General features: G+C 45.3%; 1 protein-coding gene across 1 annotated transcript; it reads left to right on the plus strand.

The window, feature by feature from the left end:
• Positions 1-264: 264 nt before the first annotated feature.
• Nudt2 (nudix hydrolase 2) lies at positions 265-17,872 on the plus strand. The gene is made up of 3 exons (XM_004658370.2): positions 265-347; positions 14,396-14,529; positions 17,366-17,872. Exons 2-3 carry the CDS (start codon positions 14,403-14,405, stop codon positions 17,680-17,682), a joined length of 444 nt encoding a protein of 147 aa, XP_004658427.1. The 5' UTR covers positions 265-347; positions 14,396-14,402; the 3' UTR covers positions 17,683-17,872.
• Positions 17,873-23,005: the final 5,133 nt, after the last annotated feature.

Below are 23,005 nucleotides of genomic sequence, written 5' to 3' on the forward strand. Positions count from 1 at the left end.
CGCCAGTTCGAACGCGCGCGCCGAAGCCCCGCGAGCCCTCTGTCCCTCCTCGCCGACCAATGGGCATTCACGGAATCCGCGGTCATTTGCTGCCTTCTTCTCTAAGACGGCCAATCAGAAATCCGGAAAGACGGAGGGCGTTACTCTCACGGTTCAGCTTTCAACCAATAGTTCCGCTTGAACGAAGATCTCGCGATGTTCTCAGTGAGAGAACGGCGTCCAGAGGCGGGACGAAGCGCCGCCTTCTACCCCATTCTATTGGTCGCCACCAGGGCAGCAATGCTCTTCTGATTGGCTGGCCTGCCACGGTCTCCATTCAAGGCCCGCCTCCTGCCTACCTGCTTCGGGTGAGTGGTCTTAGCGGTGTCCTGGGTGTAGTTTGCGTGGATACTGATTATAGTCCACGACGGTCCTTCCTTTGTTGAAAAGTCAAAGCTGGCAGTGAGGCGTAGACAGGCCAGGTCCCAACCACTTGCAAGACCTTGGTCTTCTTGTCTGCATCCGGAGAGAGAAAGGAGTCGGTGGTCCTGAGTCGGCTTATCACCTTGCACATGGTGATGGGGTGTGTCACTAAGAATTCCAGAAAAAAGAAAAAAAAAAAACTAGCAAATTTAGAGCCTAGCTCTCTGGACATCAGGCCTTGCTTTCACTTTGCTGTTAGCCCTTAAACCTCACCTACTTTCCCAAAGAGGTTTTATATTTTTTAAAATATTTTTATTTATTTGCAAGCAGAGACATAGAGCATGACAGGGCCTCTAGGCACTGCAAACAAACTCCAGATGAATATATTTGTCCCTTTGTGCATCTGGCTTTACGTGGGTACTCGAAAATCGAACCAGGGTTGTCAGGCTTTGCAGGCAAGTGCCTTAACCTCTGAGCCCCAAGAGATTTATATATTTTTAAATTTTATTATAGATTATAGCAATTAAAGCAGAGTTCAAGTTACGGAAGAGCTTCATTTTAAAAGAAAATAAAGGTTCAATGCAACAACTTAAAATACATTGAATATATAATCAAATTGTTGCATAGAGTGAAGATTAAGATCAGTGGTGTTAGAAGTCAGGCAAGCTTGTATTTGAATGATTACCAAGAATGTCTCAGCCATAGTTTCCTTTTCCTGAAAAATGGCAATAATGCTTCAGCGGGTTGTGATGAAAAAAATTTTTTCCAAATAAAGAGTGTTTCACATACTCAGTACTTAAAATATGTCAGATCCTATATAATCATATATTTTTATATGTAGTCCAGGCTAGCCTCAAACTCCTGATCCTCCTGCCTCCACCTCTAAAGCAGTATCCTACCAGCATGTGCCATCACAATTGGCTATATATTCATATTTTATAAACTCTACAACCATGAAAAATTGGTGTTATCTTCACTGTACAAGTGAGAAAACAATCTTCCTTCAGGTAAACAGCTATTTTTAAATGATTTATGTATTTATTTATTTGCAAACAGAGAGAGAGAGGTAGAAGAGAGAGAGATAGAGAGAGAATGGGCATGCCAGGGCCTCTAACCATTGCAAATGAACTCCAGATGCATGTGCCCCTTGTGCATCTGGCTTAGGAGGGTCCTGGGGAATCAAACCTGAGTCCTTTGACTTTGCAGGCAAATGCCTTAACCACTAAGCCCATTCTCCAGCCAAGTAAACAACTACTAAATTCAGTAGCTTGCTTTTTCTCCTAAGAAAGCCAGCCATACTTTCCTGTGTTGTACTGTTTTCTGACTCAAAGAGTGAAAATGTTTGGAATACTAAATTGTGGTTGGACAGGTGGGCTCGCTCAAATTTGAGGAAAGTGGTTGCGGAAGTACCTATAGTGGGAACAAACTCTGATGGAAAAGGCTCACCTTAGGAAATGAAGAGATGGAATGAAATGACCATTGAGCTTTATACCGAGTTACATGTGGGCAGTCTATAGCACATCAAACTCAACTTGTTCCAAAAGGGAATCCAATCATTAGCTTTCATTCGACCCCCTCCAGTCATCCAAACCAAACATCTCTCTCCCTTTCCCTTGAATTTATGAAAGCTCTCTCATTTAGACAATGAGACATTAATGTTGTCAATGTTTCTTGAACCCTTTCAAACCCCCCCCCCCTTCTTTCCTTTCTCCCAGGCTCTATCTTAATCTAGCTTCATGTCATTTGTCAGCTACAATGTTGAAATAGGCTTGTAACTGGCCTCTTTGCCTCTAGTCTTCACTTGTGATTTGTTCTTGACCTTGCTTGCTGCCAGATTGTCTTTATAAAATGTCAGTCTGACCAAATTACACCCCTGCCTAAAACCAGTAGTCTTCATTGTCTGAGCTGCTTACTAGTGGAATGACATCTTGTCCTTGAATATCTTTGCACCACTCCTTCCCTTGCCTAGAATGTCCCTTGCGTCCACCTCTACTCTGCCTGGTATGCTCCTAGTTATCCTTCAGAATCTTTAGGGAGTACCCCTTTGACCTAAAGATCTTTTTTTGTTTGTTTGGGTTTGGTTTTTTGAGGTAGGGTCTCACTCTAGCCTAGGCTGACCTGGAATCCACTATGTAGTCTCAGGGTGGTCTCAAACTCATGGCGATCCACCTCTGCCTTCTGAGTGCTGGAGTTAAAGGCAGGTGCTACTGCACCTGGCTTAGATTTTTTTTTTAATTTTTTTAAATTTTACTTATTTGAGGAGAGAGAGAGAATGGGTGTGCCAGGGTCTTTAGCCACTGTAAATAAACTCCAGGCACATGCACCACTATGTGCATCTGGCTTACATGGGTTCTGGGGAATTGAACCTGGGTCCTTAGACTTCGCAGGCAAGTGCCTTAACACCTAAGCCATCTCTCCAGCTCCCATTTGTTTGTTTGTTTGTTTATTTATTTATTTATTTATTTATTTATTTATTTATTTATTTGAGAGAGAGATACAGAAATAGACAGGTAGAGGGAGAGAGAGATTAGAAGAGAGAGAATGGGCACACCAGGGCCTCCAACCACTGCAAATGAACTCCAGATGCATGTGCCCCCTTGTGCATCTGGCTTACATGGGTCCTGGGGAGTAGAATCTGGGTCCTTTGGCTTTTCAGGCAAGTGCCTTAACCGCTAAGCCATCTCTCCCCGCCCCCCTTTTTTAAAACTATCATTCCATGTTATATCCCTTATGATGTAGAAAACACACTGTAACTTTTCTCTTTGAATGCCTTCCACTTTTAGTAGGCTGTGAATCTCCTGAAAGTCCAAACTTTGTAGTACTCAACTTTATATCTACTCTTTGATCCTGTCATATGGGACACACTCAGCAGATATTAGATGAGTAAAGGAAATCTCAAGAGGCTCTAATATTAGACTTGCTCGTTTGCTTTCCAGAATTGAACAGCAGGTGGCACTCAAAGGCCACTTAACATATTTTCCCTAAGAAAAAAAAATTGTCCCAATCTTGTCTGACTTTGGTCAGCTCCTAGAAGCCAGTATGCCATTACAAAAGAAATCTATTTCTTCCCTCAGCCAAATAACAAAGATTGTAAAATGACTTAGCAGCTTGCCTCTTCAGAGAGTGTAGTCGTCCAGGGAAAAGTACAGTTGAAGGAATGTTTGTCTCAATTTTTTAAAAAATATAATTAGGGGGTTCTTTTCCCTTCTTACCACTGTTGTTACAAGAGAGCTTTATTCATAGACAGACGCTTCATTATTGTCCATCCTGAAGACAAAGAAGGACACTGCAGAATTAGAGAGAAGACAACTGTGAGGTGGGCAGTGAGGGAAGGCCGAGGAATACATGAACAAACAGCATTGGCCTTTCTCCTCATAGCAGAATGGCCTGTGCAATATTTCTGGACACTGGGACCCTATGTTAGTACCTGTGTGCATGTGTAAGGCTAGTATCCAGGGTGTGTCTAGCATTTGGTGTTTTCTATCCTGAGGCTACTGGGTAAAGCTGTAAGCATGTGGTTTAAGGTTCTTTTTCCCAGAAAAGAACAGTAGAAGCATGGGACACCCTTGCCAGATATGCATTTCTGGAGGCCTTAGGCTATTCAGTGACCTTTATCTATATTCCGTCCTCCTGCCTAAAGCCTGTTTAGTGGAAGAGATCGCAGCTAGACATTTTAAACAACCTCCAGATGAATATCGACTAAAGACTAAATTTTTTGAAATACATTTTATTTATTTGTTTGAGAGCAAGAGGCAGAGAGAGAGAGAGAATGAAAATGGGCATACCAGGGCCTCCAGCCACTGCAGATGAACTCCAGATGCATGCACCCCCTTGTGCATCTGGCTTACGTAGGTCCTGGAGAGTTGAACTGGGATCCTTTGACTTGGCAGGCAAGTGCCTTAACTACTAAGTCATATCTCCAGCCATAAAGACTACATTTTTAAAAAGATTTTATTTTTATTTATTTATTACATTCAGAAGGAGAGAGTAAATGAGAATGGGCATGCTAGGGTTTCTAGCCACTACAAACTAACTCCAGACGCAGGTGCTGCTATGTGCATCTGGCTTTCGTGGGACCTGGAGAATCAAACCTGAGTCCTTAGGCTTTGCAGGCATGTGCCTTAACTATTAAACCATCATTCCAGCTCCTAAAGACTAAATTTTAAAACTGGAAAAACTGGAAATGATTTTATAAATCATTAGTATGTTCTCTCAGGGCTATCTGTGTCCTAAGCCCTATTTGTTTTTCATGATAAGCAGAGTTATGAAAGAGAAAAGAAATGGACTTTGGAATTAGACTTATTTCAATTCAAGGCCGTGTACAGGCCAGTTAAACTACTAGGCAAGTTATTTTAACTTTTTTTGGGGGGGGGTGTTCAAGGTAGGGTTTTACTCTAGTCCAGGCTGACCTGGAATTCACTATGTAGTTTCAGGGTGGCCTTGAACTCATAGTGATCCACCTACCTCTTCCTCCCAAATGCTGGGATTAAAGACGTGTGCCACCATGCCCGGCTCTTAACCTTTTTTGTATTGTTTTTGTTTTGATATGGGGGTTGGGGATCATAGCTTAGGCTGGCCTTGAACTCCTGATCTCCCTACACCTACTTCTCAAATGCTACTTATGCTGCTATGTGGAGCTGTTTTGTTTGTTTGTTTTTGGTTTTTCAAGGTAGGGTTTCGCTTTAGCTCAGGCTGGCCTGGAATTCACTATGTAGTCTCAGGGTGGCCTCGAACTCACAGCAATCCTCCTACCTCTGCCTCTGCTGGGATTAAAGGCGTGCCCACCACACCTGACATATGCCCAGATTTTAACCTTTCTTAATATCTCAGTCTCCTCATAAACAAAGTAATAATACTTGTCTTAAAGGATTGTCCCTTGGGTTTTTGTTGGTTTGAGACAAGAGCTTTCTGTGGAGCTCTGGCTGGCCTTGAACATAAGATAAGATCCTTCTGCTTCAGTCTCCTAAATGCTGAGATGGTGGTTATATAACACCACACCTGGCCATAAAGAGTTTTCTATGACATTATAACAGTAGTTGTCATAAACCTTGCACTGTGTGGGTGCACAATACTGATACTCAATTGGCAACATGGTGGCTTGAAACACTGTGCATAAAGGGATATTCTAGGCTATAAGAAATGTCAGGAGGAAGATTTGAAGATCCCTTTATGAAGGTATATTTGTGTGACTAAGAGTATAACTCAGTGGTAGAACATATGAGAAAATCTGTGTTCAATCCTCAGCACCACAAAAATGAAATAATAAGTATATGAGCAAATAAGGTGTATATTTGTAAGGGCTTTTGGAATGAACTGTATTTGTAGTAGCATTCTGATTACTTTGAATTACATGAACATAGCCATTATCTAAATTCTTCTTTGGCACATAGGTTCTGAATCTCCTAGGCTGCAAAGAAATTCTATCTATACAGAAAGCCAAGAGCACTTTTCTTAGCTTCTGGAACCTTCTGATGACATTGGGAGCTTTTTTGTTCAGGTTTTTTTCCTAACCACCTCAGGCACTCTGCCACTTTTCTGAAGTGTGAATTGCCTGCTGTCAGCCTGGAGTTCTCACCTCGGCAATCCTGGCTGCAGGCATATTTGCATATTGGATGCTGTGTTCTTTAACCCCCTGGGGTTTGCATCTACTTGGAGTCTGTGTGAAAGCTGAATACTTTTAAACCCCTGAACCTTTCAGCTCCTTCAGGAAAAGAAGAAAAAGAAAAAGAAAAAGAAAGAAAAAAGAAACCTCCTAACAATAGCTCCATTGACTTTTATGCAAATGGAACTCTTCAGGAAAACACTGGGCTATTTCCCAGGGCCCAGAACATACTCAAACATTTGTTTGAGTAGGAGGTGGGGAGAGAGTTCTGTTGAGTCAATGAACATCTGTTGGGAGCTGCTGAGCTGAGCCCCCAAGGAAACAACTGGGTAGTCTGGCTCTTTGCTGTCAGAGGTACCAGCAAAGATTTACCTTACTAGAGATGCATACTTATGGTAGCTTTATACTCTACAGCAGTTGCCCTTTTGTTGCTGGGATAAAACACCCAACCAGAAGCAGCTTATGGAAGAAAAGGGTTTTATTTTGGCTTACAGTTTTGAGGAGAAGCTTCATCATAGTGGGGAAAATATCAGGAGCAAGCAGCTGTGTGTCACATCTTTACAGCAGCAGGAAGGAAGTAGTTTGAGTACTGGGCTTGGAGCTGGGCTATATTACTCTAAAGCTCACCCCAAGTGTCACACTCCATTAAGGCTCCACCTCCCAAAGGCCCCCCAACTTTTCCAAATTGTCACCAGCTGGGAACCAAACATTCAAGACACATGAGCCCTAAGGAGAACATTTCATTCCAACCACCACATACTGTGTCCTTTAGCTACACTGGAACTACAGTTTTCAAGAACTCTTGTGTGGTTGCAGCTTCGTTAGGACTAACCACAAGTGACTTTTGTGAGAGTTGGAAAGCTGGAGTGAAGAGGCAGGCAGTACATCATGAGGGACTGAGCTGGGTGCCAGGTGTGGTAGAGTTCATGTACTCTGACACCAGTCTCCTAGCCTGCTTTGTGATAAAGGACAGCATTCAGGCCAGTGGCAGTGTCATCGCTTCCCTTTCAGCTCTCCAAGTCCTGGGTTGAGTGTGTATTCAGCTCTGTGGCAGAGGACTCCAGTGTTTTCTGCTGGTCACCTGTGTCACCAAGCTTAGCAACACAAAAGGCGATCTTGGGTTTTAGTTTGTCTTCACGAATTCCATTTGTCATCACAGAACCCCCTCAAACATCCAGTCTACCCTTACTCTCCTCTGCTTTACGTCCACCTTCCCCCCTAATGCTGACATTAGTTACTACACACTTCGGGCCCAACAACAGACATGGCGGTGATTGAGTCACAAGGATTGCTCTCTCTACCAGCTTCCAAAATTATACAAAAAAAAAAAAAAATCCTTATCTGGATATAGTGGTGCATGCCTGTAATCCCAACACTTGGGAAGCTGAGATAGGAGGATCTTGACTTTGAGGCCAGCCTGAGCTACATAACACAGGTGGCTGTGGTGTTGTTTTTTCAAGTTCGGGTCTCACTCTAGTCCAGGCTGGCCCTGAACTCATAGCAGTCCTCCTACCTCAACCTCCCTAGTGCTGGCATTAAAGTCATGTAACCACTTTGCTCACTTTACACAGTGAGTTCAAGGCCAAGCCTCAACTATTTAGCTAGACCCTGTCCTGAAAACCCAAGGGTTGTACAGTTCAGTGGCAGAGTACTTGCCCAGCATGCACAGGTTCCTTCTGGTTACCAGCAGAACACCCAGCCTTCTAATAACTCCTTACATTCCTGCTACTGAGAGCCTCTGCTTCTCTGATTGATTATGGAGTGATCAGAAGACTTCATAGAGAAAGTAACATCTGAGCTGTTTCAGAAGGGATAAGCAGGAAGGGTTGTTTGTGTGCGGTGGGGGAGGGTGCTTTAGCACAGAGCTGGCTTAAGATAGTCAACTGAAAGTGCAGTGAGTTCTCCCTTTCTAGCAGCGTGTTCCTCTCCATGGATCTAAGCACAGAGGGGGAGTGAGCTTGTGATGCCAGCTCTCTGATCCCATTGCTGGCCAGTCTGGTTCTTGGATGTGGTCACATCTACACATTGCTGGCCTGTACCTTTACCACTATCCTAAGATTCTCCTCCCCCTCCCCCACACACAAAGAAAATGATGGCTTTCTTTGATCTTTTTTTTTGGTTTCTTGATGTAGGGTCTCACTCTAGCCCAGGTTGACCTGGAATTCACTATGTAGTCTCAGGGTGGCCTCGAACTCACGGTGATCATCCTACCTCTGCCTCCCAAGTGCTGGGATTAAAGGTGTGCACCACCATGCCTGGCTCTTTGCTCTCTTAAATAGCTCTACGTGGCCACCTACGACCTATCTTCCATATCCACCATGCCAGCATCTTTGTTTACTCATTTCCTATTTGTGGTGATGGTGGTGTGTGGAGGAATGCTCTGGTACTTCCTGTCTTAGGTAGGGCATTGGCCCCTCTGTTCTTGGTTTCCTAAGTGAACCTAGTGGCTCCAGCATTCATCATTATATGGGCCTCTACCAGAAACATAAGTGAAGTATTAGTTACTTTTCTGTTGCTGAGACAAAATGCCTAACAAAAGTCAGTTTGAGGGAGGCATATTTATTTTGGTTTCAGCTTGAGGTTACAAGCTGTCCTGGCAAGGAAGGTAAGGTAGCAGAAGCATGAAGCAGCTGGTCACATTGTCTCCATAGTCAGGAAGTAGTGAGTGATAGATACTAGTGCCTCACTAATTGGGCTGTTTTGAATGTATATCCCCCATAGACTCAGATGGAGCTTTTTTTGTTTTGTTTTTCTGAGGTAGGATCTCACTGTAGCCCAGACTGACCTGGAATTCACTACGTAGTCTCAGGCTGGCGATCCTCCTACCTCAACCTCCCAAGTGCTGGGATTAAATGTGTGCACCACCACGCCTGGCTCAGTTGTTTTATTAAAAGCTTGTAACTTGGATCTCCAGCTGTCTGGCTGGAAGAGATGTCACTAAGGGCAGATCCTGGAGCCCTGCCCTAAGATGTCACTAGGGATAGTTTTTTGTTTTTTTTTTTTTAAATATTTATTTATTTATTTATTTGAGAGCGACAGACACAGAGAGAAAGACAGATAGAGGGAGAGAGAGAGAATGGGCGCGCCAGGGCTTCCAGCCTCTGCAAACGAACTCCAGACGTGTGCGCCCCCTTGTGCATCTGGCTAACGTGGGACCTGGGGAACCGAGCCTCGAACCGGGGTCCTTAGGCTTCACAGGCATGCGCTTAACCACTAAGCCATCTCTCCAGCCCTGGGGATAGTTTTTAATTTCAGCCCATAGGTACAAGAGAGAAGTCTGAGCTGTTGCCCAGACCCTGCTGTTTGCTGCTGGTTTTGTACTTACTGCTTTTGGTCTTGCTGGCTGGTGACGGTCTCTCTCTGCTTGGATGTATGGAAGCAGCCTCTTCCGCCACTGGATCTGTAAACTTGAAATAAATCTCTTCCTCCCACAAACTCTGTTTAGAAGTTCATCCCAAACAAGTGGAGATGACTATAACACTAACTTTGTCTTCATCTAGTCCAGAACCCTAGTCCCTGGAATGGATGGTGCTGCTCACAGTTAAGGTGGGTCTTCCCACCTCAGTCCTCATAGGCAAGCCCAGAGGTGATTCCAGATCCTGTCGTGTTGACAATATGAGCTATCACATGTCTGTTGCTTTTTAATATTTTCTGATTATCTTTATGGGGAGGCATGGGATCAGTTACCTATGTCTACATGAACTGTGAACCAGTGATATGAAATATTTATTCACCAGTTCTCCAGTGACAAGATGCTTTGTTCTGGATTTAAAGCTGGGGAAAGTTCTCAGCATAAATAGGGAGTTTGGGGCAAAGGAATATGGTGTTTCATAAAAGCCAGTATAATATTGCCACTTTACATGTAATTTTTTTTTTCTCAAGGTAGGGTCTTACTATAGCCAAGGCTGACCTAGAATTCACTATGAAGCTTCACACTGGTCTCACACTGACAGTGATCCTCCTACCTCTGCCTCCCAAGTGCTGAGATTAAAGACATGTGCCACCATGTCTAGCAACTATGAATTTTTAACTCGAAAAAGATCTCATTATACACCACAGTATTCTGAGCCATACTTTTTGCAATTAATATGCCCTAAAATCATTTCTTACAACCATATATTTGGTTCTACCTTTTTTTTTTCTTTTTGATTTTTTGAGGCAGGGTTTTACTCTAGCCCAGGCTGACCTGGAATTCACTATATAGTCTCAGGATGGCCTTGAACTCATGGCAGTCTTCCTACTTCTGCCTCCTCTGTGCTGGGATTAAAGGTGTGCACCACCATGCCCTGATGTACCCTATTTTAATAGCATATAAATGCATATAGGTGTGTGTATGGATACATGCAGATATACATATATACTGAACTTGTACATTATATTGTTATTCATTTATTTGGTGGGGATGTGTGTGGGTACAGGTGCACACACAACATAGCATGTGTGTGGAGGTCAGAGTACAACTTTCAGGTCACACCTCACCTTCTACCTACGTTGAGGCAGAGTCTCTCATTATTGGTCACTGCTCCCTTTGGGAGCTTCTGGGAAATTCTCCTGTCTCTGCCTCTCTTCTCCCTGTAAGCACACTGGGATAACAAGTCCATCACAGAGAGACAGAGAGAATGAATGAGCGTGCCAGGGCCTCCAGCCACTGCAAACGAACTCCATATGCATGTGCCCCCTTGTGCATCTGGCTTCCTTGGGCTTTGCAGGCAAATGCCTTAGCCTCTAAGCCATCTCTCCAGCTTGGTATCTGTTTTTGTTGTTGGGAAAATGCTGTGCTCTAAAGGAGCATTTCCATCTGTTAGCAATCTCGAGAATTGTCCTGGAAAAGGTATCAGTTGGGCCACAAGCTCATCTTTTTTTGCTGTTATTATTTGTTTTGTTGAGATGGGGGGGGTTTCTTGCTAGGTAGCCCAGGATAGTCTTGAATTCATAGTGATCCTTCTGCCTTAGTCTCCTAAATGCTGGGCATACATATATGAACCACCAAGCCTGGCAGCTCATTTTTTTTTTGTTATTTTTTATTTTATTTTATTTCATTTTGTTTTCCAAAGTAGGGTCTTACTCTAGCCCAGGTGACCTGGAATTCATTCTGTATTCTTTTTTTTTATTAATTAATTATTTATTTATTTATATTTGAGAGTGACAGACATAGAAAGAAAGAGGCAGACAGAGAATGGGCGCGCCAGGGCCTCATCCACTGTAAATGAACTTCAGACGTGTGCGCCCCCTTGTGCATCTGGCTAACGTGGGTCCTGGGGAATGGAGCCTCGAACCAGGGTCCTTAGGCTTCACAGGCAAGTGCTTAACCACTAAGCCATCTCTCCAGCCCTCATTCTGTATTCTTAGGGTGACCTCGAACTCACAGCTTTCCTCCTACGTCTGCCTCCTAAATGCTGGGATTAAAGGTGTGCACCACCAAGCCCTGCTTACGTTTTTCCTTCTGGGCATGTGCCTTCTTGGCAACTTAAAAAAAAAACCTACGATGTCATCATTTTTTCCTCCTATTATGTGGATCTTATGTAGGTAGTGTCAGCCACTGTGAGGTCATGACTATCCAGACCACTTTGTGTCTGGAAGGCAGTATTGTAAGCACTCCTCTCCTTCCTTTGGCTTTTACAGTCTTTCTGCCACCTCTTCCACAATGGTCCCTGAGCCTTGAAGGGTGTGATAGAGATGTTTCACTTAGTACTGAACACTCCACTGTCACTTCTTCTCAACATTTTGGCCAGTTTTTTAGTCACCCCAGTGGTCACTGCCATCTGAAAAGAGAAGCTTCTCTAACCAGAAGTGAGAGTACCATTAATATATGGGCATAAATATAAGTGTTTAGAGAGCAGTTTGGTGGGCATAATATGACTATTTAGCCAAACAACTGTAGTAGTTTCCCCCCTAGGGCTAAGCCATAGGCTTTTGACTGTGTGTGTGTGTGTGTGTGTGTGTGTGTGTGTGTGTGTGTGTGGTTTTCTAAGGTAGGATCTCACTCTAGCCCAGGCTGACCTGGAATTCACTCTGTAGTCTCAGGATGGCCTCAAACTCATGGCAATCCTCCTACTTCTGCCTCCCGAGTGCTGGGATTAAAGGCGTGTGCCACCAGACCTGGCTTGACTGGGTTTTCAATACCAGGCATGAAATCATTGCCATGGAGCGGGCCTTAATTCCAACGAGTTAACAGTTGGTTTCCCCCAAAACAGACATGCCACCATTGCACCAGTTGGTACATTTGGCCAGGCTGTCCAGCCATAAAGCTTGCAGGGTCCACTGCTGGTTAGGACATTGATGACTTTTCTCCTCCCAGAGGATGTGTGCTGCAATAGCTTTCTATCATCCTGACAGTTAATAGGGAGGAGGCTTCCAGCTAAGCTCCAGCTTGATTCTCAGTGTCCTGCCGCCCAAGTGTGTGCAGTCCTCAGCAATAGGGCCTTACTGTGTAGTTCCTGTGGGCAGCCGAGAGCCTTGACAACAACCTGTAGTGTCTGGGGAGCACCAGGAGCTTCAGTGGCACTGAAATTGTGCTAGTAATCTATTGCTTCTGGACTGAACATTATCCACCTCTACAGGATACTTCTGCCCAAGCCCTGTGTCTTTTTATTTATTTATTTATTTGTTTTGAGAAGTAGGGTCTCCCTCTAGCACTGGCTGACCTGGAATTCACTATGTAGTCTCAGACTGGCCTCAAACTCACAGCAATCTTTCTACCTCTGCCTCCTGAGTGCTAGGAGTAAAGGCATATGCAAGTGCACTAGGGCCTCTGAAAATGGATCCCAGATACATGCATTACCTTGTGCATCTTTACTAGTACTGGAGAATCGAACTCAGGTTGTTAGGCTCTGCAAGCAAGTGACTTAACCACTGAGCAATCTCTCCATCCCCAAACTCTTTTAACATATATAGTATTAGCTAGCAAGAAATAGGTTTCTGGGCTGGAGAGATGGCTTAGCTGTTAAGCACTTGCCTGTGAAGCCTAAGGACCCCAGTTCCAGGCTTGATTTCCCCAGGACCCACGTTAGCCAGATGCACAAGGGGGCGCACAAGTCTGGAGTTCGTTTGCAGTGGCTGGAGGCCCTGGCGTGCCCATTCTCTCTCTCTCTCTCTCTCTCTCTCTCTCTCTCTCTCTCTCTCTCTCTCTCTCTCCCTGCCTCTTTCTCTCTCTGTCTGTCGCTCTCAAATTAAAAAAAAAAGAAGTAGGTTTCCATATGGCTTATTTGTAACATCTTACTTTTTGGTTAACTCTTCTGCTACTCCCTCCTCTCCTTCACACACGCACACACACACACATATGCAAATAGATAATTTTTTAATTAAAAAATTTAACTCAAAAATATTTTGAGGCCAGACATGGTGGCACATGCTTTTGATCCCAGCACTTGGGAAGCAGAGGATGGAGGCTCGCCATGAGTTCAAGGCCACCCTGAGGCTACATAGTGAATTCCAGGTCAGCCTGGGCTAGAGTGAGACTCTACCTCAAAAATAAAGTTTTTGGGGCTGGAGAGATGGCTTAATGGTTAAGGTGTTTGCCTGCAAAGATTAAGGGTGCATGTTCAACTCCCCAGATCCCACATAAGCCAGGTACACAAGGTGACACAAGCACTCAAGGTCACACATGCCCACAAGGTGGCGCACACACCTGGAATTCGATTGCACTGGTGGGAGGCCCTGGTGTGCCAATCCTTTCTCTCTCTCTCTTTCACACACTCATTAAAAAAAAAAAAAAAAATGTTTTGGGCCAGGCACGGTGGCACACACCTTTAACCCCAGCACTCGGGAGGCAGAGGTAGCAGAATCGCCATGAGTTCAAGGCCACCCTGAGACTACATAGTGAATTCCAGGTCAGCCTGATCTAGAGTGAGACCCTACCTCAAAAAACCAAAAAACTAAAAAAAAAAAAGTTTTGCCTACCTGTCCCAGGTGACCCCTCTGCATCATCAGAAACCACATTGTTGGTGTCTCTTTGCCCAGGGCCTCAGGATATATAGGCTAAGGGAAATGAAATTATGGGCTTGCTGACAATACTTCTGCATCTCTTCCATTCCTAACAGCTCTTCTGCTTCAATGAGAGTGTCTGGGGCTTTCCAATCCTGTAATAAGTACAGGCCCTGAATTTTACCAAGAGACCTAGAGGTTTGGAGGGCCACACTGAGCATTGCCCAGGTCCTGCAGTTACACAGAAAGACCTGTCTTTGAGCCCTAGAACTTTTCCACTGGCCCTTGGCTTGCTGCCTTTCCTGTAGGTTATGAGATCGCTGTTAATTAGTCTGTGCTGTTCGTCAGCACTGGAGTGCTGCCCCCAGTGTGTGTGGGTCTTCCTGTTTTATATTACTTTCCAAAGATCTGCATCTTCCCTGTTAACTTTTCTTTTTACTTCTCTCTACCCTTTTGTTAATTTCTCAGATTGATCATGGCCCTGAGGGCATGTGGCTTGATCATCTTCAGAAGACGCCTTATTCCCAAGGTGGACAACAGTACAATTGAGTTTCTGCTGCTGCAGGCATCAGATGGCATTCATCACTGGACTCCTCCCAAAGGTGCCGGAAGGGGGGTTGGCTTTTGGGCATATGCCAAGTGTTGCTCAGAAATTCACCCTGCTGGGCCCCCTACGAGGCTTATTTTCCAGTGACTGCAGCGGGAGGGAGTGGAGTAGGCAGGAATTCTTGAGCTGTTCTACGTCTCTAGAACAGAGCTAGAAACAAGTCCAGCTGACTGACCCAGGGCAGAAGCAACACCTGTTTTGTGAGCATCACTCACCAACCCTCCAGCCCCTGTGGTGAACGACTGGATAGGAGAAAAGCCACTAGGCTGTGAATTGGGGATGTTGAAGTTGAGTCATGACTGGGCTATGTGCCCATCTCTCTCTGAGCTTTTGAGTTTTTCATCTGTCAAAGTAGTGGTTAACTTAAAAAAAAAAAAATCCCAAGTTTTCTTCCCACCCTTTCTCTGATTTTTTTTTTTTTTTTGACCAAGTTCCTTTGACTCCTTGTTTAGTGTTCACCACTAGGTTTTGCTTTTGAACTGTAAACCCAGAGAGTATTCCTGAATGTATTTGTGTTAAGTTAGAAGCTTGGAGGAGATGGGTTCCCTGATTATAGATTCCTCTGCCTCCTCTGGCAGGAGTGGAAGAGTGAGAGCGGAAGGGTCCTTCACAGACCAACAGACTTGGCGGGTAGAGGGGGGGGATGCCTGAGCAGCCCCCCTTTGCTCTGTGTTCTTTACTCAGAACCCAGATAGAGCTAACTGGATCTCCAGAAGAAGAGTGGGGAAGACTACTGGCATGGAGCCAGTAGATAGTGGGCGCTATCTCTAAAAGTAGGGATTCCCTCAGATGACCCAGAGAAAGAAGCCAGGCTGTGTAGGAAGAAATGGGGAAATGAAGCCATCTTTGGCTAAGGCCATTGGGCTGATCCCAGTGGGCAGGAACAGACTGTGGCCCTGGCACCTACTGGCATGAAGACCTCAGGGTAAACAGTGCCCCCAAACAAATAGGAGCAGAGAGTAAAAATGGGAGGCATGGACAAAGATCTAGGCTTAGAAGAAAATAAGGTGATGGTGACAGAAAATAAATTTTTGCACATTTGCCTTGTACTGGGAAGAGAGAAGGTAAAAAAGAAAAGTGTCAAAAATACTATGAATAGGGATATTCACACTTACCTCCTGATCACCCAAGTCATACTGCATGGCTCTTCTCACTAAAACATGTGAAACGACCTTTCCTAATCATTTCCTGATGGGGTTTAGGACAAAATTAACCTGTTCTCATTAGTGGGCAGAAAAACCAAATGTACACTCCTAGTGAGGGCTGTACTCAGCAATTCCCACATACTTGAGAGGAGGGGGCACCCTGAATCATTGTCTCCTGTCCCCACCAGCGTCCATCCTACCTAATCTCCCCAGTGCATTATCTGTGTGTCTTGGTGCTTAAAGAAGTGCTGTGCAGGGCTGGAGGGATGGCTTAGCAGTTAAGGCATTTGCCTGAAAAGCCAAAGGACCCAGGTTCGATTTCCCAGGACCCACATTAGCCAGATGCAAAAGGGGGCACACGCATCTGGAATTCATTTGCAGTGGCTGGATGCCCTGGTGTGCCCATTCTCTCTCTCCCTCTTTCTCGGTCAAATAAATAAATAAATTTTAAAATAAATTTTTTAAAAAGTGCTATGCAGAGAAAAAGTTTTAAAGCTAAGAGCTAGGATGGGTTCCTTAAGTGCTAATTCCTAGTTGTTTTCTGTTTAGCAGCAACTGACTTAGGACCCTGCTGTACAGACCCCTGGGAAGGATAACTGCTAGTGCATAGCTCCCCCTCCAGGCCAAGGGGGGAATAGCTAAGATTTCCTGCTCCTTGTCTGCTCCCAGCCGCTTGCCATAACTATGAGTAGCTACAGGTTACCAGAACCCTCCCCACTGCTTCTGACCCACTAAGAATGTGTGGGAAAGGCCTAGGGGTAAAGCTGAGGGGCCACTCCAGTCTGCAGAGCTTCAAGTTAGGCTATAACAGTTTCCTGGCAGCTGTCTGCTTGGATTTGGGTCTTGCCAACAAATTTTCTTAGAACTGGCTCTCATCTTGTCTTTAGTCTAAGTTCCCATCAGGACTTTCTCTGTGAATCTGAAATCTGGCCTTGCTCATTTAGGAAGATGAAAACAATTTGAAAAGATCTTGATGGCTACTCGGAAACAGCTGCTGGTGCAGCAGTGCCGGATTTTGAGTCTGTCTGATAACTGGACAGTGTTAAATTCTCACTGGATTGTAGGTGAAATAGTCCCCTTTCAGCTAGCCTCACTGCCAAGAGAGCCTGCCCCTCCTTGGAAAGAAATGCTATGAAGGGGAAAGTGGTTCCTGAAAACAACAGGAGAAAACTCAAAAAAAAACAAAAAAAATTTAAAAAGGGAGCCAAGGCCGGGTGTGGTGGTACACGCCTTTAATCCCAGCACTTGGGAGGCAGAGGTAGGAGGATCGCTGTGAGTTCAAGAGGCCACCCTGAGACTACATAGTGAATTCCAGGTCAGCCTGACCTAGAGAGAAACCCAACCTCAAAAAAAAAAAAGGCGTGGGGGGGGGCTCTGAAGGAGGCCATCTCACTATCCAAAAGCAGTATTGTTGTGGGCTGGGGTGTTACCTTAGTGGTAAAGTGCTTACCTAGCATGCACGCGGCCCTAGGTGTAGTACTAAACACCACACCAAAAAAACAAGAAAGGCAGTATTTTAAATATGACTTGCACCCTTTCCTAGGTATGCTAGAATATTGACCATCTCCAGACTGCCTTTAGCACAGGAACTTCCAGAAAAGTCACCAGAACCCTAACTAAATCATGTGGCCTGGAAAAACCCAGCTTTGAATGCTATTGAAGATTTCCTCCTTTTCTTCTAACCAGGCCATGTGGACCCGGGAGAGAATGACTTGGAAACAGCCCTGAGGGAGACGCGGGAGGAAGCAGGCATAGAAGCAAGCCAGCTGACCATCATTGAGGGGTTCCGAAGGGAGCTCAGTTATGTGGCCAGAAATAAACCTAAAACAGTCATTTACTGGCTGGCAGAGGTGAAGAACTACAATGTAGAGATCCGCCTCTCCCATGAGCACCAAGCCTACCGCTGGCTGGGGCTGGACGAGGCCTGCCAGTTGGCTCAGTTCGAGGAGATGAAGGCAGCGCTCCAAGAAGGACACCAGTTTCTCTGCTCCACGCCGGCCTGAGCTGACCAGAGCAGTCATTTGCTTCCACCACATCCTCAAGGGCCTTCTAAGGTGAACTCACCCTCCCGTCCAGGGAAGGATGTACGAGTCTTTGGCCTGTTCCAGCCAAGAGCAGATAGGTAGTGAAATCAGCCCAGGACCCTCAGACGAGAGCAAGCAAGACCTGGATTCAGTTGCTAGCAGGGGGCGGGGTGGGGGTGGGGCCAATGAGTAAGAATCTTAGCTGAGCAAAAAGGCAAAGGAAAAATAAAACTTAAAGCACCAGGCTCTGTAAGTACACCCGTATACTTTGTAAATAAATCTCAAGCAACTTCTTTGTCCTTTTAACCTGTGTGTTTATTTCTCAGACATCTGCCATTGATGGAGGTGAAGAAAGCTGATGTGAATCAAAGCTCAGAATCCTCTTGTCCAAAAATTTTTCCCCATAAAATCCAAGGGCAAGGGAATGAAATTGGAGAAACCTAGCACATCTAGGGTGGCCTTTCTGCCTCTAGAACACTAAGCATTCCACCCCACCAATGACCCCAAGACCCCTTTTAGTTAGGATTTCCGCTGGGTGTGGTGGCACACGCCTTTAATCCCAGCACTTGGGAGGCAGAGATAGAAGAATCGCCATGAGTTCAAGGCCAGCCTGAGACTACATAGTGATTTCCAGGCCAGCTTGGGCTACAGGGAGACCCTACCTCAGGGGGCGAATTTTTTTTCTAAGCAAGTGGAACTAGAATGCAGAAATAAAATTTATTCTATTCACAGGTATATTTTTCTCCAGCACCTATATACCTTGTAAGTGCTTAGTAAATATTTCCTTAAATAGAGATCCAAGGAACTTTGGACTTCTCAGGTTCCACAGAGAAAGGGAAGGACAGGTAACCCAGGACAGTCAAGTAAGTAACATGTTCTCTCACCTTTCACTACAGGCCTGCCTGCCAGAGTGATAAGCTTGGTGTGCATCAGTGTTAGTGTGAATATAGCTGCTTTCCAGAGTGATGAGCCTTGTGCGTGTTGGCATAGTGTGAACATAGCTGCCTTCCAGAGTGATGAAGCTTGTCAGCATCATTGAGATGGGGAATGAGGCAAGCCCAAGGTCACAGAGCTCTGCTGGCAACCATATCATTACACCTCACTGGAGCTGCCTTCCCCGCTTTCAAGCAGACTCATTGCTGTTTCTTCCTACTCTGCTACTCCATTGCTCCACAACTATACTGTAAGACCCAGAGGTGCGAGAGTTGGGTCTCAGCCCTCTTCCCTTGCTACTAGGGCTCCAAGAATGCAGAGGCAGGTGTTAGATCTTACAGACCTTCCAGAAGCAATTAGCAGCTGGGTTCATGTGGATTTTATTAGAAGGTTGTTGCCCAATGAAGTGTAGAAGATTGGAGGGGAAGGGGCATTGGTAAAGGTCGACCTGAATTACCAGAGTCAAGAACAGCCACCCCAAAGGAAGGAGAGCAAAGTCACCCAAGTCTTAAGCAGGCTCCCAGATGTTTCCAGTCACTGGTTGTCCGTGCAGACAGGGCAAAAGTACGAGCGAACAGGATCTTGGAGCACAGCCAAGGACCTAAATGGTTTTGTTCCTCGCCCCTCTGAGCAGCATTCTCCAAAGGAGGCCTGCTGCAGGAAGTTTTTGGAGCTTAATGTTCTCTTCCAAGCCAGCAGGGACCACATCCCACTGATTTAATAAATGCCTGCTGGGCAGTGGTGCCAAACCACAGACAAGCTGCCTTCTAACGAGGGCTGGCCGGCCCTGTGCTCTCAGAATGAGAGATTGGAATCTGAAAACTCTAAAACCTCATACATCAAAGTCAGAAGGAACCTGGAAAAATGACCTGATGTTGCTGCTCATTTTTATTGCTGGGGAAATTGATGCTTAAAAAGGTAGATGATGCCTGACATGATAATGATAGTGCATACATGTAATCCCAGCAGGTGGAAGGCTGATGCAGAAGGGTTGCTATGAGTTCAAATCTAGCCTGGGCTACATAGCAAGACTGTCAAAAGAAAGAAGGGAGGGAGGGAGGGAGGAAAGAAAGAAAAAGAAGATAGATGATTCTGGCAATTGTAGATATGTTGGGAACATTGAGGATGAAGTGCCATATGGAAGAGTGCTTTACAATATCTTTTTTTTTTTCAAGGTAGGGTCTCACTCTAGCCCAGGCTAACCTGGAATTCACTATGGAGTCTCAGGGTGGCCTCAAACTCATGGCAATCCTCCTACCTCTGCCTCCCGAGTGCTGGGATTAAAGGCATACCCAGCTTACAATATCTCTTTAAAAAAATTTTTTTTTTATTTTTCAGAGAGAGAGAGAATGGGCCTGCCAAGGCCTTTCAGCCACTGTGAACAAATTCCAGATGCATATCTCAATATTTTACTTTTTATTAATTTGAAAGAGAGAGAGGCAAATAAAGAATGGGTGCACTAGGACCTTTAATCACTGCAAATGAACTCAAGATATATGCACCACCTTGTGCATCTGATTTTACACGGGTCCTGGGGAATTGAATCTGGGTATTTTGGCTTTGCAGGCAACACCTTAACCATAAGCCATCTCTCCAGCTCAATATCTTTTTTAAAAAAGAATTTAAACTGGGCGTGGTGGCGCACGCCTTTAATCCCAGCACTCAGGAGGCAGTAGTAGGTGAGAGAGCTCAAGGCCACCCTGAGACTCCATAGTGAATTCCAGGTCAGCCTCAGCTAGAGTGAGACCCTACCTCGAAAAAAAAAAAAAATATTTATGAGTGTGTGTGTGAGAGAGAGAGGGAGGGAGGGAGGGAGAGAATGGGCACGAAAGAGACAGAGGAAAAGAATGGGCACGCCAGGGCTTCTAGCCATTGCAAAAGAACTCCAGATGCATGTGCCACCATGTGCATCTGGCTTACATGGGTTCTGGGGAGTTGAACCTGGCTCCATAGGCTTCACAGGCAAGTACCTTAACTGTTAAGTCTACAATATCTTACATAGCTTTGGAATCATTCTTATGGGCCTTACAGAGTGTTCCGTTAAAACATGCACATAATCTCAGCACTCAGGAGCCAAAGCAAGGGCTTTGCTGCAAGTTCAAGGCCAGGCTGGTGTACACAGTGAGTTTCAGCCTAACCATGGCTACATGGTGAGATCCTATCTCAAAAATAAATAAAATCTAAGTGCTTCCATGAAAGGGATTTCCCCTCCTCCATAAATTGCATTCTTCCCCCCACCCCCCAAGGTAGGGTTTCACCCTAGCTCAGACTGACCTGGAATTCACTATGTAGTCTCAGGGTGGCCTTGAACTCATGGTGATTCTCCCCCCTCTGCCTCCTGAGTGCTGGAATCAAAGGCATGTGCCACCACACCTGGCTAAATTGCATTCTCTGTAGGAAGAACTGATAGCAGTGTGGGACCAGGACTTACAAGAGCCAGGTGGTGGTGGGAGAGATTGGGATGTGGCAGGCATGTAGGCTTTGCCATCATCACCACTTTCCTTTTGGCTCACTGGGCTTGTTCATCATGAATTCAGAAACCCCAGAGTATTCCAGAGTCCACATGTCTGACCCCTGACACACTCCTCTTGATTGGCAGAGCAGCACTCTGATGCTGCCCCAAGCGACAGGCCAACCCTCAGCAGAATCATCTCAGGTCAGGAAATGCTGCTATGTTGAAAGTTTCCTTCCAGAGAATAGGGCTGCTCAGAACTGATCTGAAACAGGAGGCGTTCTCTACCCCAACCTTCAGAGGGAGAGCTCCCCTGGCACCCTGAAGCTAGTTGGCCACTTTTTGGCTCTCAGTGTCCCTAAGTTCTAGTGTCCAATCCTTCCCAGGTTCTGTGAATATGGGTTCGGTGGGTTACATAGCCAAAGCAAGCAGAGGTTGCTGACCTGGTCATCCTTACACCCCATAGGGATCTATCTGCCTGAGGGGCAAACTTAGGGAGTGGGTTGCTGGGTGAGGGTCCTGCTCTGTCCTGAAGCTGGTACTTTCCTGGTTTTCTGATGTGCTCATTCTGATCAAGTCCTTGCTTTTTCCATCTCACAAGTGAGGGGTCTGAGGCACAGAGAATCTGAAGTCACAGCACTAGCAAGGGGCAGAGTTGGAATGCAAGCCTGAGCTCTACTACTCTGTGCACTATGGCTCTCAAGTATCTGACACTAAAGTGGACACACAGAAGGGGCAGATGGAGGGCTGGAGAGATGGCATAGTGGTTAAGGCACTTGTCTGCAAAGCCAGAAAACCCAGGTTCATTCCCTAGGACCCACATAAGCCAGATACACAGAGTCACGTATGTCTAGAGTTTGTTTTCAGTGGCTGAAGGTCTGGTGCACTCACTCTCTCAAATAAAAAATAAAAATAAAATATTTTTTAAAAAGGGGGGCAGGTGGAAGGGCACCTGCAGTCTGGCATGTCACTCCACTTGTCCCTCTCTGCCAGTTAGGCTCTACATCTACAGGGATTAGAAGTGAGGTGGCCATGTGTGGTAGTTTAAATAAATGGCCCCCAATATATTCAGAGTTTTATTAGTTTATAGTTTGCATCTGCAGCCACCTGGCTGGAGGTGGTATCACTGGGTGAAACTTAAGATGTGGTGGTGGGTTTGAGATTTCAATCGAAAGATATGCAGTGTGCCTAGCTGGAGTTCCAGAAGTATGCTGTGCTGAGTGGCTTTTGGCTTGCACTTCTCTCTCTCTCTCTGTTTGGTCTGTGAAAGCAGGCCAGCTTCTTCTGCCATTATGGAACTTCCCCTGGATCTGTAAGCTTCAATATATTGCCCTTCCTCCATAACTGTGCCTGGTCTGGAAGTTCAGCTCAGCAAACCGAAGCTGTCTATTATACCATGCCTTTCTAAGGTCTCAGTAGAGATTGGCATGGAGATGGAGGCTGGTTCAAAAAGGAGCAGTCTCCAGCTTGAGATGCTTTTTGTTTTTTTTAAGGTAGGGTTTCTCTGTAGCTCAGGCTGACCTGGAATTCACTATGTAGTCTCAGGGTGGCCTTGAACTTATGGCAATCCTCCTACCTCTGCCTCCGAGTGCTGGTGCTGGGATTAAGGTTGTACACTACCACGCCTGGCTCTGAGATGCTTTTAAAAAATCATTTTGTCATCATTTTTATTGTTTCTAAAAGTCTATCAAAAACTTTCTCAAGAACAAGGGAAGTGGTTCAGTGGGTATCCAGGTTCAGTGCACCAGTATACACATAAAGCCAAGTGCAAAACGTGGCTCATGCATCTGGAGTTTGTTTGCAATAACACATTAAAAAAAAAATCTTTCCCAAGATGCTCAGAAGTTTCTGGGTTTCATTCTTCTTGGAACTACTTTCCTATCCTTAAAACTCATCTTGTGTGTTAGGGAGTTACTT

The sequence above is a fragment of the Jaculus jaculus genome, chromosome 1 (genome assembly GCF_020740685.1).
Source record: "Jaculus jaculus isolate mJacJac1 chromosome 1, mJacJac1.mat.Y.cur, whole genome shotgun sequence".
NCBI classification, from domain to species: Eukaryota; Metazoa; Chordata; class Mammalia; order Rodentia; family Dipodidae; genus Jaculus; species Jaculus jaculus.